The 16,374-nt window shown below is 47.5% G+C and overlaps 1 protein-coding gene across 4 annotated transcripts in view; it reads left to right on the top strand.

Moving 5' to 3' along the window:
- The window catches only part of CHKA (choline kinase alpha), a 59,826-nt gene that overhangs the window by 27,378 nt on the left and 16,074 nt on the right, over positions 1 to 16,374 (top strand). For 2 of the 4 annotated variants that reach the window (XM_061407213.1, XM_061407214.1), the window contains exon 3: positions 10,521 to 10,574. The exons of the other annotated variants lie outside the window; for them this stretch is intronic. In XM_061407213.1, the coding sequence (XP_061263197.1) occupies positions 10,521 to 10,574 (54 nt within the window). The remainder of the gene's footprint in view (positions 1 to 10,520; positions 10,575 to 16,374) is intronic. 4 annotated transcript variants of the gene reach the window in all.

Raw genomic sequence — 16,374 nt, 5'->3', positions numbered from 1 at the left:
CCCTGGGTTTTTTTCTTTATTATTCCAAGTGAATTCTGTCTTACTATTTGTTAGCAAACTAGTACAAGTACCACTTTTATGTCCAGAAAAAGTACAGTGTTGGTCAAATCTGTAATAGTGCTTTGATGACGCCTAGATTTTCCCCACACTGAAATTTTCAGCTCAGACTTAGGTTGTAAGCTTCCAGCGTGGGGAAGGTATGGTTTGTCTGTCATCATCAGAAAGGGGCTGCAGGATAACCCCAGTGCAGAGGGACAAGCTCAGTGCAGCTGAATGCAGTAAGTGCCTCCCTGTGAGATTTCTTTTAAAACTTTGAGTTTGTTAGATTCTTAATCTTTCTGAATTTTTATATGACGTAAGTAATTGAATCTAACTTTCAGTTTAAGTGCCTTATTTGTTGAATTGTCTTAACCAACTATTTCCCAAACGTCTGGATTAAAAAAAAAAAAACCTATACATGAATTTATTATTTTACTGAACACACATATAAATGCGTGTATATTGCAATGGCAGAATTTTTATATCCATTTAAATCTCCCTTGGAAGGGCCCGTTTTGATCCTCATGAAATGGAAAATTCGTTTTCTCACTTATTTTTTTTTTCCTAAGACTAGTCTCTCTCAGCTCAGTCTAAAAAGCAGGTCATGTCCATTATCTGTGATAATCAATTATATGTTTAGAAATAATAAAGTTGGTGTTCTGAGTGTTAACTCACTTAAAAAATTGTCATGATGTGACCAAACCTTCCCACTGGGTAGCTTCCCCGTAGAGGGTGAGGGTCTGAGGTTGGAAACAAGCCCGCACGTCTGAGGAAACCTGAGCTGCCGTGGAGTTGGGTTCTCACACTGACTGACACCTGGCCCTGCCCGCTGACCCTGCGGTTCAGTTTTTTTATTTAATCAAATTGCAGTCTCAGAGAAGTTCTTGAAATACTCAATTTACGTCCTTTTGGGTCTTTTAATGAAATAACTTTCAGCCATTTCCCCCCCTAAGGACTCTCTCTAATGGTGAAGTCCCATTTCGGCTCATTTGTTTTGTATGCGTTCATTTAAGCAACACCTTTAAAATGCCTTAGTAGCCACCTCCTGGAATCGCAGGCAGTAAGACTAGTATTTACCTCTGATTCCTGAGGCTGCTGTTTTAACTTACACAGGAGCGTGTTCAGCGCGCACTGTATGCTCCCCCTGGGCCAGATGGGGTCCCGGGGCCCTGTCCAGAGGGGATGAGACGCTGATCCGTGCTGTCCAGCACGCCGGTCACCAGCCACCTGTGGCCGTAGGCACGCTTGAAATGTGGCAAGGGCAGCCACGGAATGGAGTTTTAAACTTTATTTAATTTTAATTCATTTAAATGGACACAGTCCTGTGTAGCTGGTGGCTGCTATGTTGGCCAGCATGGCTCTAGAGCGTGCCATGTTAAGGATGGGCAACTTAGAGAAAGCCAGCTGCAACATAGCCCATGCACCCTGAAATTTTCTTTTCCCCAAATAAAGATTCACCATCTGTAGTTAATATTCTGCCTTTTTTGAAATTTTAGCAGTCTAGAATTATTACTTTATAGTACTTAAGTGCAATAGATATGTCTGGAAATAGAATTTAACAGAATTCTCTCTCCCTATTTATTTTTAAAGGGAAAGAAAGATCATTGGGTAACTCAATAGAAAAATAGAGAATAATGGACGCCACTTAAAATGCATTTAACTTTTTACTGAGCTAATGGATCAGAGCATGTTCTACACACAGTTCTAACGGGGGAGGTGGGGGAAGCACTCTGCATTTAGCTTCTCAATTCTGTTTTTACTAGGCTGTCAGTTTCCAGTCCTAAAACTGCACCTGCTGAGGAAGTGCAGAAGCCGTGCTTGAAAGCACACGGGTGGAGAGGGAAACAGGTTGCTCACGAGATGGGCACTGATCAAACATCGGCTGGCCTCACAGTTGACTCAGTAGACAACAGACTTGCTTTTGTTAGAAAAGGAGCTGTTCCTTTGCTCTCTAGGTGGGACTCAGTGTTTTCACATAATTACTCAAATTCAAGTACACTTTTGATTGAGGCCCTAGTTCAAGTACGCTTTTTTTGTTGACGTATAAACTTAGTAAAAACTGTGAAACCTACAGCCTCGAATATTTTTGGTTCCCATGTTCTTCCGGGCTTGGCAGGGGCCCTTGCTGCCAGTTAAGAGTTTCAGATGTTAATGGGCCTTGTCAACTGCTGGCCGTTGAACACTTAGGCAGCATGAGGAGGAGGAGAAACTCAGGATCTCTGAGCAGGGACTTTTGTTTAAGAGAGGAGGAGTGGGGAGTCAGGGGCGGAGTCTCAGTGGCCAGCAAGACTGGACCTAAGTGCAGTGCCCTGTGCTTTAAAAGCTGGGCTTTCGTGGCATGCGGCCAGGATTTTACCACAGATGTGAGTTCTTACTCTTCTCATATTTTCAAATCAGATTTTAAAATGTCTATTACTTATTTTGTTGCTGGGTCATATTGCTGATCAACTCTTTACAGTGAATCTGGCCTCTAATGGGAGGAGGGGTATTTATAGTCTACAGGTTATATTCCCATCATAACCAAAAAAATGGCCAGAATTGATAGTAACTTGTCAGGATTTGCATTCATTAAGAGATGTAGCTGAGCAAATATGGAACCCAAATAATAAGTCACATTACTTTCATGAATGCATGGATTAAAGACAGAAATATCATACAACATGTATGTCATGCTTGCCTTATTTTTTGCTCTGCCTTAGAGGAAAGCACACACACGTCCCTATACATGTATGTGCATTCATGGTATTTCCTGCATTGGTCGTATAAATGCAGTTCTCACATCCTTCAAGGTGGGTTAGAATAAGCTCCTTCCTTGAAGCGTGACAAATCACGACAGCATGTGATGATCAGCTTATGTAATACTTTCTCAGTGTTTAGCTGTTTGGCTTAATAACATGAGAGCCTGGTTGAGTTTCACACATCCCTTCTTTCCCTTTCTCCTCCTCGTTTTCAGCTCTGGGACTTTTTACCTCTGTGAGAATCGAATATTCAATAGTACTTTTTAAATTTGCATTTACAATCATTCACAAGTAACTTGGTTTAAAATAATAAGATGCTTCTTGACTGTCTCATTCTTCATCTTGGTATTGCGATGTCTGACCTTGTTTCCATAGCAGCCCTGAGATGCTCTCTGGTGCAGCTCACCACAGGCTAAACAATAGACGGCCAAGGTGAAGCCTCCCGGCAGGTTTAAAGCCGACAGTTCTGTCCCCACACAGCTGTCTCTGCCAGCCCCCATTTCTCCACGAGATGAATCAGAAGCAGACTTCCCAGCTGAACCCTGGAGGTTCTATTCAGAATTCGGGTTAATTTTAGGGGCACATGAGAAGTCCTGCATTGGACAAGAGGAAAATGGGCCCTTTTGAGAATGAAATAAGATCAGACACACAGCTTGAAAAACTGCCACACCACACAATATTGTTTGTAGGAGATTATTAAACATAAAAATATTGGTCTGACCTTCAAACAGTGTACGTCAGTAGAATTTAGTGTCTATTTCCCACGGGCCAGCTCTAACTTTAATGAGAAGGAGGTTATCCTCCTTAGCTGGATAGATGACGGAAATTGAAATTAACCATAAAATCGACTGTAACTAAAGCAGGTAGAACAGCTGAGTAGAAGCCTTGAGAAGTCCTGGTTCAGTCTTTGCCATTGTGGGAAGAGGTATTATTGCTAGAAGAGAGCTTGAACTGATGACGTCAGCTGCCAATGTAACGTGATTTTTTTTCCTTTCTGGTTTCTGGGAAGGAACATGCGCTCTGCACCGCCCAGCAGCAGCCTTTTCCCAGAAGCGAGTTTGGCTGATTACAAATAACCTGTTTGCTTATTTATCATGAATTGTGGAAGACACAAATGTCAGTACGTATTGTTCCTTCAATGTGACCTGTGCCAGTGGGCGGAAGTCTCAGGAGGCTTTGTCCCCGCCTCTGTCAGAACAGTGACTGTGTGGAGCCGGTCCCTTCTCCGCATGAATGGAGAGATTCTGCCTGGCCTTTCCAACGGCCTCATAGGCCTGAACGTCTGTAACACACCCTAGATCTCTGGAGTGTTGTCTGGGGAACTTTTGTTTTGTTTTCTGAGTAATAGAAGGCTAATATTAGTGCTTGTTGGAGTACTAACCATAATAAAATGAAAGGCATCAAGGCACAATGCAGATATGTCTCGGGGACTCGAAGAGCACTGTCTGGGGCACAGTCTTTTTTGAATTCAGAAAACCAAAAGTCACCGTCCCTGTCTTCTCTTAACCCCAGGTTAATTGAAAATTCAGGCATGATAAAGTCCGGAGCAGCCCACAGATAGTCAGCAGTAAACTGCTGGCCCCCTGAGAAGCCGCCTGCTAGCAGCACTTGGCTCTGGAGCCGAGATGGGGTGGCCGCCCTGCTTCATGCAGAGCCCAGCTCAGTCCCCAGTGGCTGGGCACACGTTCCCGCCAGATGAACAAGATGCATTGAATTTTTTTTCTCATTGTATTAGGTCATTGTGACCTAATTTACCCTACTTTTAAAAACTCCCCATCTATGTTGAGCATGATGTAATTATATCTATTGTAAAGCAGTCAAAACCTTCCTCCCGGAAGTGAAGCATCTTTCTAGTATTGCGCGTTCCCATTTGGTCTCACCTAGCATTTCTTCCATGAATCCCCTCCAAAGGCAGTTGCCAAATTACCCCCTACCGTGGTACCACCTTCCATACCTGCTTTGGTGCCTTCTTTTGATAACGAAATAAACTACAGGCTGCTGTGTCTAATTTTGACATATGCAAAGTGTCTTTTGTCTTGCTGGTCTTAAATGTTTGGGGTTTATAGCATGAAGCCAGGACAGGTGTCCGGCCCTGGAACGCTGGTGTGACTGCAGCCCGCCCTCGGGAAGGAACGTCTTCGTGTCGGGTGGCATGAGGGGTGTGGGGTAATGTACGACTTTAGCTGTGCATGTGTTCTCTGCTGCAGGCTTGTCCATGCGATCGTGCCTGGAGCACTCTGGTTTCCAGGTGACAGACACGATTCACGGTATAGTATGAGTCCTCTGAAGTTGGAGCATTCTCTACAGCTTTAATTTCTGTCTTTTAGTTCTTGGTTTCAAGAAATGTTTTTTAAAACAACAAAGTTGTAATGCTTTTGTTAAGTAGCACCAGCTACAGTTTGTGCTTGCTTAAAAAGCTACAGTAATTAAGATTTCAGAATGTTATGTATTGAATATATCACTTTGGGGTGGTTGTTTTTATTTCAAGTCCCAGGCAAATCAGACCCCTTTCTTCTGTTTCCTCAGTAGAAAATGACAAACATTTAGTAATTATAGACGTTTATGGGCCTCAGCTTGAAAATTCATGTCCAGTATTCAGCTGCTGCTTCTCTCATGTCATTTCAGCCTTCAGGAAATGCCACGTATATATTGATATTGTGGTTGGAGTTGGAAACTCCCTTCTCTGCCCTTCTCACGTAGGGTCCTTCTCCCCACCCCGGGCCTTTATGAAGCTCAGCAGTGCTGCTCTGACGTGGGAGGATGCACAGGATCTGTCCCTGGAAACATGCTGCCTGCAAGTCAGCCTTGGGGTGCTCGTGCCGGAGGAACCCGAAGCCGTCAGAGTCCTGGGGCGGCAGGTCACCTGGGATCAGACCTCAGTTTTGAGAAAGTCACCTTCAGAAAGCCACCTTCTTTACCTGGCCTTGCACTCACCTGTCTTCCTCCTAGTTTAGGTCTGCCTGGAGCCTTTTAGAAGTTCTAATCTCCTCTTGATATTCGTCACACCATCTGGTTTTGCAGAGATCGGCAGGATCAGACTGTCTTAGACTGGTCCTTGAGTAGATGGAACACACTCTAGAGACTCCAGTGAAATGTTAGAAATCATTGTTCGTTTCAATTCTCGCTATCCCTATGTGTTCACTAAATAATCACACAAGCTATACTTTAGATCATTGCATTGTCATCTCACATTTTAATGTGTTCTATAATATATTTTCAGGAAATGGTGGAAGAAGCCGTAAGAGCAATAAATACAGAATGTTTTCATAGAAATCAGGAAGCGGGAAGGTTAGGGTCCATGATATTGAGGAGAACACATACTGCAAAAGGTTACTGAAGAGCCACATTCCTGCCGTGCATTCCTGCCACCTTGGTTAACAGGGATGGCAACAGGTGTAGCCCCCATGTTGAGAACCTCTTCTCTCGTCTTAGTCGTCTTCAGAACCACGGGCAGTACAGTCGGGAAGCCCATGACCCTTCAGGACCTGACAAGCCTCGTGGTGACTGAATTCAGGGTGGTGCAGCCATCCTGTGACTCAGGTTGAACCCTGGTGGCCCAGAGTCCCTTGGGGCTCAGTTCAGCAGGAGACCCTCTGGTTAGTGGAGAGAGGGTTTTCCTAGACCGAATCTTAGATGCCCTAGAAGCTTAGTCTAGCTAACATTTGGCTTATTCTTTCTTAATTACTAATTGATGGATCCCAAAGCTCTTTTATTAAAGGCTGCAGCCAACTTAATCTTTTGTTTTATAAGAGCCTTTAAAAGAGACAGTAGCTGAATGATGCTGGCCCTTATTGTGTGTAGATTCCCGTCTGTATCTTTTTATCTCTGTAGCCACCATCATGTTAACATGGTATGCCTTCCTCCTTCTGACATTATCTGTAATTGATGATTTGATTTTAAACAGCATTTCCAACTTAGTATACCAGTGATGACGTGTCACTCTCCCTTCTCAGTGGGTTCATCACTTTGCCCTCACCTGCCCCACAAGCAGCTCATGCAATAGCGGGTCTTTAATGCACTGTGAAGATAAATGTTTCAGGTTTTACACAGGATATTGAAGTAGCTGTATGCCACTCTCATTTATGTACACACACAGCCGCAAATACACAGAGCAGGGAAAATCCAGGTGCTGCTTTTGTTTCATCCAGCAAATGTGGCTTTATTAAAGTAGTTTAATCATTAAACTAGTTCCCTCATCATTAGCAGAATCTTTTATTAACAGCTGCCCGAGCAATGAGAGTTTATTTGGCTTAAACAAATGTCAAGAAATAACCCTGTTATATTGTGGAATATTAGGTAACTTACTTTCCTCATAGTCTTTAAAGTAAGAAATCCTTTAAATGTGATTTTGTCAGAAAAGTAACATTTGAAACCTTGTACCAAATATATTTACTGTAGAAATAGCATACCTTTAAATCTAGCCAATAGTGTACAGGCTTTTAGGAATTTAGGTTTTAAATTTAGAGGTACTTGGCCAATCAAAAATCTGTTTCAGCTTTTAAATTCTTCCATGACTTTAAAACAAAATATAAACCACACCCCCTTTTTTATTACTACGACTTTAGCCTGTTTCCTACAGCAGAGCTGATGAGTACTTAGATTATAATGAATACTTATAGATTCTCTTGAAAACCAAGCCCAAACTAGGAAGAAAAGAACAAGAAAGATGGCAGGAAACCAGTGGCAGTGTATTTTTCTTCTTCTTGGATATCTTCTCTCTCTGTAGTTTAAGTATGCAACTCAGGAGCTTTTAGTTTATTCCTAGCATTGGGCGTCTTCTTTAGCAAATCTGGTGCATTCTGACTTCTTAGGTCTTGAAGTTTCAGTGTTTATTTAAAACAACATTTTATTATGGAGAATTTCAGATGCATGTAGAAGTAGACCAGAAGAGCGTAGCGCACCCCAGGGGCCCGACGTTCGTCTGTGTCTCTGCCCAGCTTGCTTTCGTCTTTACCCTTGTTTGTTCTCTAGGGTTCTTCCAGATTTCACAGTATTTCTTCCATGCACGTTTCAGTCTGTACTCACGTAAGCTGATTTTAAAAATACATGACCACAATAGTGTTGAAAATGAAACTTTTAAAACAATTATTTAATATTAAATAATGTTAGTATCCAAATTTCTAATAAATGTTAAAACTTACCTTTATTTTATAACTTATTGAAAGCTAATTTTTATTAATGTAGAAGCTAGTTGGTGAAGAACTCAGAGTCATGTTAAATATTTCTATGTTGTATTTTAATATCTGCTTTGAATAAGTCTGTGCCTCTGAAATAAAATCCCAGAGATCCCAAGTTAAGCCTTACCTCCCCTCTCCCTGGAAAGAAAGGCCTCTTTTTCGGTGGCTCTCTCTGTGGGCAGCCGCTTCCCTCACCTTTCCGTGAATATTCAGCCTGCTTGGTTTTTGATTTCCTGCTCTTCTTACCTGCAGGATCGAGGGACCCTGAACATTCTCTACTGAGGAAACAGAACAGAGGGCTGGGCGTGGCGCAAGTCCATCTCGCCTTCCTGATGGTGCTCTGACGGGAGGAGTAATGATTCACTGGGGGCAGAATGCAGTGGGCAGGGTGGGCAAGTTATTCGTAGAACTTATTTCTACCTAATGATGCTCCTTTGTTAAAAAGAAATGGCCCTGGGAACTAAGGCAATTGGTGAGTCAGGTGAGGTGACTTGCTGTTATGAGAGCACCGTTAGGCAAGGGAGAGGGACTTGTGTTGGCTCAATAACCCCTTAACTGTATCTCCCTAAGAAGATACAGTTCAAGTAATAACAGCATAGAAATAACCACAGTTGTCTAGAAGTGTGTACAGGTCAAATCCCGTTACTGCAGACTTCAGTGGGGTCTCCAGATTCCTTATTTGTCTCTTCCTATGAAGTATCAATATGCAGAATATCAGATCATAGAACTTGTTCTGTTCTTAGTGTCCTTTGGGGGAAAAAGCACAAGAATTTAACCTTTGGGGGGCACTGTGGCCCACCGGGCACCCTGCCTAAGGACGTAGCCCGCCCCCCACTTCTGGAGTCACAGACCTGGGTCTGGACTCAGCAGGCTCCTGCACCCTGGTTCCCTCCTTGAGCTTCATGGTGCAGGAGTGCTTATTTAGTCCTGCCATCCACAAAGTATCGTGAGCACCAGGATTTGTTGGGAAAGACCAACAATAAAGAAAAGGTGGAGTCCCTGTTCATTAGGAATTTGTGGGCCACTGGGGAGAGGGGACAGCTGGAGTGTAGGGCTAAGGCCATGGGGCGGTCAGGAGGGCGTTTTGCAGTTAGAGAAGGAGTGAACGTACCTAATACTCCTCCCTAGGGTTTGTCCCACCCCGTGTCAAGCCATCAGCAAGAGTCAAAAACTGTCTCTGCAGTATTTTCATTTTGTGGTTTTCATTGTAACGGGATTTAACCTGTAATATCTTCCCATCAGAGAAATGCAGATTACACAAAAGAAAATAGCATATATCCCCCATTTGTAGTTTCTGTACTTTATACAAAATGTACTTCACTGTGTGCTAAAGACATTACCAAGTATGTATAAGTGCAAGTCTTTTGCAGATACCTTCATATGAACATTTTGTTTACTTTTTATATTGAGTAAACTGGAACATGTACTATTTATACAGAACATACATTAAAATGTGTGTGGGTTATTATTTCCGTGTTGATGATGGGAGTGGTTGCTCTGTATGGCTAGGTGTTTTGAATGGTGCTAGAGTAGCTGGTGGTGCTTAACGTGGCATTTTTTTTTCCCTGTCCACACTTTCTACCCTTGGTACAGGTATTTTTGATAAAGCTGTGGAATGGAAAGGTATGTTTTTCACGGGATTGTTCAACAATCTTTTACCTTAAATTTCTGTAAGAGCTTCCTTTATGGGCCTCCGTGTCTGACTTAAGCAGACTTAGTTTAGTAAATTAAACAAATAACGTTTTTCTAGGGGCAATATTTGAGTATAAAATTTGACAGGACGCGTAAGTTTCTCATTTGCTTTCCCCTATCTCCCTATTAAACACCGTGTGAAGGTTTGTAAAGCACTTGGGGTGGGGGTTGCTTTTAAGAGCTCAGATCTGCCGTGAGTGGACGATGTGGGCAGACAGTGGCTTGTGGAAGGTCACAGTCCGAGTGTGTCGCTGATAAACTCCTGGTTACCGCTAACTTGCAATTTCATTGAGGAAAGGGGTGTAGAAGCCTCTCTCAATACGTTAACAGATGAAGTAAGTTTAGGGCCTGTATTAAATTGGCTCGGGCCTCTCTTGGGTGGAGGGACTCCACGCTGAGCTAGTGGCTGCCCGACCAACAGGCCTCCTGCCTGCACAGGGCACCCTCGTCCACCCAGTGCTGACCTCGGCGGCCACGGGCCTTGTGCCCCTGGCCTTGTGGGAAAGTGTCTTCCTGGGCTGGCACTGCCTCGAAAGACCCACCTGGCTAAACTGGTGAGCCGGCCCAGCGCCCACAGGAAAGCTCTCTCCGCTGACTTTCCTCCAATGATGAAATTGTAAAAAGGTACCAGGGTGGTGGTGAGGTGACGGCTGTGTGCACCCACAGCACCTCCCTTTTCTCGTAAAGCAGCGAGGTGCTTCCTCAGGTGTTGGTCCGAGTGTGGGACTCTGGTGGTGCATTTAGACTGTGCGAGAAACCCTCGTTTAAAGATCTGTGATGTCTTGTACACCCTGACTGTTCTGATGGTTGCTGAGTGAGTGCCTGCTCAGCGTTCCCCATTTCACCGGAAGTGTTTGCTTTTTCTCGTTCGTAGCGGTCCTGTAATAAGGAGGGATCCGAACAAGCTCAGAAAGACAGTGAATTTCAAGTAAGTAATTCAGCCCGCCCTGCATCCGGTGTGAGGTGTGAGCTGGTGGTGGGCAGGGCAGTGCTGGGTGGACAGGGTCCCTGTGCTGTCAGGAAGTGGGCACAGGGTCTCCGGGCCTCGCCCCCCGCTCCGGCTGTGCCCCTTCCTGTCCCTGAGTCCTGGTTGTGTCCCAAAGGAAGGGCTCCAGGTACTGGGAGCCACCTCCGGAAGAGGCGGTGAAGAGCTCATGTTCCCGGCTCCTGCCGAGGGTGTAGGGAGGGCTGTAGGGAGCTGAACAGCACTTGGGCTGCGAGGAGATGGCAGCTTGGGTGGCCGGCGTGTGTGATGTCCTAACATGGAGGCAGCCTGGCGTCCGCGCTGCCCTGACTCTGCCGTTGCCCAGGGATCTCAAGGGCCACCCGTTCCCGGGCAGGCAGGAGTGTTTTTCCCTCTGCACCGCAGGTGGGCCCTTTACTGTCTGAGCCACCAGGGAAGCCCTCTCGGTGTGGTGCCCAGGTCCAGAGGGTGCTCCTGAACCGCAAGGTCTCACTCTCAGCAGTGCATATGCTCAGAGGAGCTTCAGGTCAAGAGCACCTGGCCCTAGACAGAAGCGGGGCGTCCGGTGTCGTGACCTCCACACCGCAGGGAGCGACTGCTGTGGAGTCCACTCTCCCAGTGTGCGGAGGTGTGTGTGCAGTGTGTACACACGCTGCAGATGAAAGAAATACCTGCACGCAGTGAATAAACTAGTTTTGTTCATTGTACACTTACTTGTGGCATGCAGGATCTTTCGTTATGGCATGTGGAATCTAGTTCCCTGACCAGAGATCAAACCTGGGACCTCTGCACTGGGAGTGTAGTCTTAGCCACTGGACCACCAGGGAAATCCCTCTCTTAATGTCTCTTATTGTAAAAAAAAAAGTGGCTTAAAACTCAGTATTCAAAAAACAAAGATCATGGCATCCAATCCCATTACTTTATGGCAAATAGATGGGGGGAAAGTAGCAGGTATCAGATTTCATTTTCTTGGGCTCCAAAATCACTATCGATGGTGACTGCAGCCATGAAATTAAAAGACGCTTGTTCTTTGGAAGAAAAGCTATGACCAACCTAGACAGTGTATTAAAAAGCAGAGACATCACTTTGCCAACAAAGGTCCGTCTAGTCAAGCTATGGTTTTTCCAGTAGTTGTATATGAATGTGAGAGTTGGACCATGAAGAAGACTGAGCACCAAAGAATTGATGCTCTTGACCTGTGGTGTTGGAGAAGACTCTTGAGAGTCCGTTGGACAGTAAGGAGATCAAACCAGTCAGTCCTAAAGGAAGTCAGTCCTGAATAGTCATTGGAAGGACTGATGCTGAAGCTCCAATCCTTTGGCCACCTGATGTGAGGGGCCAACTCACTGGAAAAAGACCCTGATGCTGGGAAAGATTGATGACAGGAGAGAAGGGGAAGACAGAGGATGAGATGGTTGGATGGCATCACTGACTCAATGGACACGAGTTTGAGCAAACCCCGGGAGATAGCGAAGGACAGGGAAGCCTGTCATGCTGTAGTCCATGGGGTCGCAAAGAGTCGGACACAGCTTAGCGACTGAACAGCAGCAGCAATACAAATTACTAAAATTACCAAGAAACAGGAATTTAAGAGAGCTGAGATTATAATGGAATAAAAGTACTGATGTTCTTTCTCGAGTTTCCATGGATCTTCCACCGGGGCCGAGCTCCAAAGACTGTGGTCTGGAGGGTCTGGACTGCGTGCTCTCAGGGGAGACCCTGAGTGAGCCGCTGTCAGGGGGAGGTAGCTGATGTTCTGTCTTCAGTCTCCTGGGCCTTTGTGTACAGACTTCTGTCTATACTGGGATTGAAACTGTTGGGTTTCTAGGACCTCCATGACGCTGAACCTAAGTTGTATTTTCAGTTCTTGTTTCCCCTTGATTTCTTAGCAGCCAAGGGGCCAGGACTCGGGCACCAAGCAAAGGACCTTCCTTACTTCATCCCTTCCTTATTTTCCTTCTGGGCTCGTTCTCCTATTGTCTTTTTATTTTTCCCTAATATTTATTTCTTTGGCTGCACCGGGTCTTACTTGGGGCGCACAGGATCTTTAGTTGTGAGATATGGGATCTAGTTCCCTGACCAGGGATTAAACCTGGGCCCTCTGCATGGAGAATGTAGGGTCTTAGCCACTGGACCACCAGGGAAGTCCCTCTCTTCTTGTCTTAAGTACTAGGCCTGATGCCCTGTCCCTCCCCACTCTTCCCAGCCCACCTGATCCAAACCTGGTTCTTTGTTTCTCCTGGAGGCCAGGGATCTGCGGCTCCTCCAGCCCATGGAACCAACCCCAGCTGCTCCCTGTCTCCCGGGGTGTCTCACCGGGTCCAAGACTGAGCCCACATTCTCCTTCAGTCCGTCCTTCCTGGCCAGGCCGGAAGCAGGGAGCCACCTCCGCTACTCCTCCCCAACCCTGTGTCCCACCCTCAAGTCCGTTGGTGGTTTTCCTTTGGACCAGACCTTGGATCTGTGAGTGTCTCTCTACCCGGCCTGTGAACCTGGCTAGTCCAAGCTGCCCCAGCTCCCCTCGGGGCTCCCACTGCGATTCTTGCTGCCCACAGACCATTCCCTTCGTCATCACCAGAGCCATCTTTTTGAACTGCTCATCTGATCGTGTCAGCCTCTCGATGACAGTCCTTTGGTGATTGCTTTCTCCCCTGATCCAAGTTAGGTGAGCTTTATCCTACCAGGTCCCAGCGGCCTGACCCCACGGAGCTCCCTGGCCATATTTCTACTCGGGGCCAGTCCGTGCTGTTTGTTTACGATCCCCTTGGGTCAGAAGGTAGGCAGCCGGTGGTTAGAACAGGGAGGTGGTTGGTCTTTGAGCCTCTTTGAATGGCTGATCTTCGTCTCCTCTCCACCAAACTAGCAGGAGGCCTGACTCCATTCCTGCTTAGGGGGCCTGCGAGTCTCGGGTGGGCTCACCTCCCCGGCCTGCAGTGGCGGTGTGTCCCACCTTCTTTCCTCTTCAGACTCCCCCTCCCCACCCGGGAAGTACTATTATATCTTCTCAGGAGGGTCATATTGTTGTTACAATCTGGGTATTATTGCTGGATTTAATTTTTTTCAGAGATAAAGCCATACGGATAAAGTGGAAAGGCAGTCTCACACTACCTCCCACCCTCTGGGGCCCCTGCGGCCTCTTCTGCTCGCTCTGCCCCAGCTGCATTCTGAGCCCTGTCCCCGTGGCTTTCTGAACCTCTCTTGGTTTTGTTACCAGCAACTCGTGTGGCCAGATCCAGTGCCCACTTTCCTCTGCCCTCTGTTCACCATCAAACACTCTGCCCCGTCCTGACAGCAGGCATCTCCCCTCCCCCCACCGCCCCGTCTCCATCAGCTGTTCCGGGGTGGGCTGTAAACCTCCGCTGGGGCGTCAGATGTCAGCCTTCTGTTGCTTCCTTAAGTGAACCAGAGTAGAAAATATTAGAAAGCATTGCACAGCTGTGAGCGTGTATGGTTTGTCTCAAATATGTGTACGTGTGTGCGCGAGCGCTGGGTTGCCGTGTACAGTGTGAAAGCGTCGCTGTGAGCATGGGGCGTCCTCAGGCTCCGCGCTGCCTCCTCCTCTTGGGCCAGTTCATTTAACGCTGTCTGGATGCTGAGGGCTGTCTGGCCCAGACTCCTGGGCAGCCCCGGGGGCCCCTCCGGGCTGGTTCCATCCTCCTCCTCCTCGGTTCCTCTGCTCCGCGCATCGGCCCCTCCCAGGGTCCGTGTCTCTACGTGGGGGTGGCCGCCGCCCTCACACCCCGTCAGGATGCCCTCTGCTCCTTCCCTGCGTGTGCCCCAGTCTGCCGACGGCCCTGCTTAGTTGTGGCGGCTTCTGTCCCTGGAAGGCAGGCGCCGTCCAGGCAGTGGCCACGTGTGTCTAGTTCTTGTTTCCCTGGGGGTGGAGTATATAAATGTATATTTCTGAAGCCAGCTTGAATCGTTTCCAGTGGAGGTATTGCCTTCTCTGCTGAGAAAGCAGGACTGGCTGTGGGTGGACACTCAGAGTCCCGACCAGGTGACGGGCAGCAGGCCAGCTCACGGGCCCGCACCCGTGTTTCACCGGGCGTGCTTTCCTTGAAGGTTTGGAGACCTGAGGTTACCACTGTCCTTCGTGACCTACCCACTTTTCGTTCTGGGGCTTGGGGTGTTCTTTCATTTACTCCCTCTCCAAATTCTTCCCTCCGCTTCTCCATGCTATGAATAAATATTGACCTATGACATAACAGAAAAACAGAGGTATTTCTTATTCACAGTGTGCAGAGCAATGTCAAGGAGAACTGAGACACTCCAAAGTCTCTTCGCTCTTCTCTCTGCCGTCCTGGCTCTGGTTGACTCTGCTCAGGAGGGTCCTGATGGTGTGGGCTCAGCCCGGGGCAGGGGCACCGGCGACAAGGGTGAAGGCAGCTCCCGCTCTCTGCACTGCCTGCGTGCCACGAGCAAAGCGCCGAACTTCCTAAAGTCATGGCGTGGGTTAAATTCGTGTCCAGAACTTTCAGACAAAAAGGGCCACTTCCGATTGCATGCACGTGTCCCCAGTACCCTCCAGCTTAGTCACTCTACACACAAAAAGTTGAAAAACCAAACTTTAAATCTGACAGAATTCTGGCTACCTAGGACAGAGGATACCCTCCTTGATCCTGCTCTTGGAAACAGTTGGGAGTGGGTTGGATCTTTGAGGCGGGAGGTTGTACAGAGGGCAGGGGGCTGCCAGGAGCCACTGCCTGTGGACGGCCCGCTCCGGGCCTGAGCCCAGCACCCCCTTTCCATGATGCGAGCCTCCATTCGCTTGCGGGGTGTCTCTGAGGCTGGACTTGAGGTAAACAGGCCCACGCTGACTGTACCTCCTGCCGATGTTTGCTGTGAGGTCAGATGAGAGAAAGAAAACATTCTGCCAGTTCAGTAGAGCTATTAGGGATTTGTTGTCATTCTCTAAGGGTTTAAGGAGTAGAACTGGTAGAAATCCTGTCTACCAGTAGACGTCCCGTAGAATCCCGCCTACCAGTGGACGTCCCGTAGGGTCCCGCCTGCCGGTGGACACCCCTCGGGGTCCTGCCTGCCGGGGGATGTCCCGTAGAGAATCCCACCTGCTGGGGGACGCCCCGCAGAGTCCGCCTTCCGGGGGACACCCCGCAGATTCTGCCTGCTGGGGGGATGCCCCGCAGGGTCCCGCCTGGTAGAGATCCTGCCCACATCCGTGAACCCGACAGATGGATGCTGTGTCTGGATGGTGGTGTCTTCATTTGCTTGGACTGCCAGGGAAAACTACCCAGGGTTATTGTTCATGGTTCCGGAGGTTGGCGGGCCAGGGTCAGGGCGCCAACACACAGCTGGGCTCTGGTGACGGTCCTTTCCTGGCTTGCAGATGCCATCTTCTGCCTGTGTCCTCACAGGGCAGGGAGAGGCTGCAAGCTCTCTGGAGCCCCCTCTTAACAAGGATGTTGACCCATTAGGGCTCCACCCTCGTGGCCTCATCTAAACTCAGCACCTCCCAAAGGCATCTCCAAATAGCGTCTCACTAGGGGTGAAGGCCTGAACCTAGGAGTTAGGGGAGGACACAGTTTGGTTCGTTGCAGTCAGAGCTCGAGTTAGTGAGATGGGGCCTCTCAAGGTGATGATGGTCAGACCGTAGTCGTGGGGATTACACGAGGTGGTGGATGGATTACCCAGTCCCCCAGATGAAAAGTGACCGAGTTACCTTTTACCTTAACGTGTCCCATATCCTTTGAAGGCAGTTTTTCCTTTTTGTTTTCTTCTCGCCAGCTTCAGAATCATGTCCCTGCCT

The sequence above is a fragment of the Bos javanicus genome, chromosome 29 (assembly GCF_032452875.1).
Source record: "Bos javanicus breed banteng chromosome 29, ARS-OSU_banteng_1.0, whole genome shotgun sequence".
Lineage (NCBI taxonomy): Eukaryota > Metazoa > Chordata > Mammalia > Artiodactyla > Bovidae > Bos > Bos javanicus.
The sequence above is the reverse complement of the archived record's forward strand: the minus strand, read 5'-3'. Positions and strand labels throughout refer to the sequence as shown.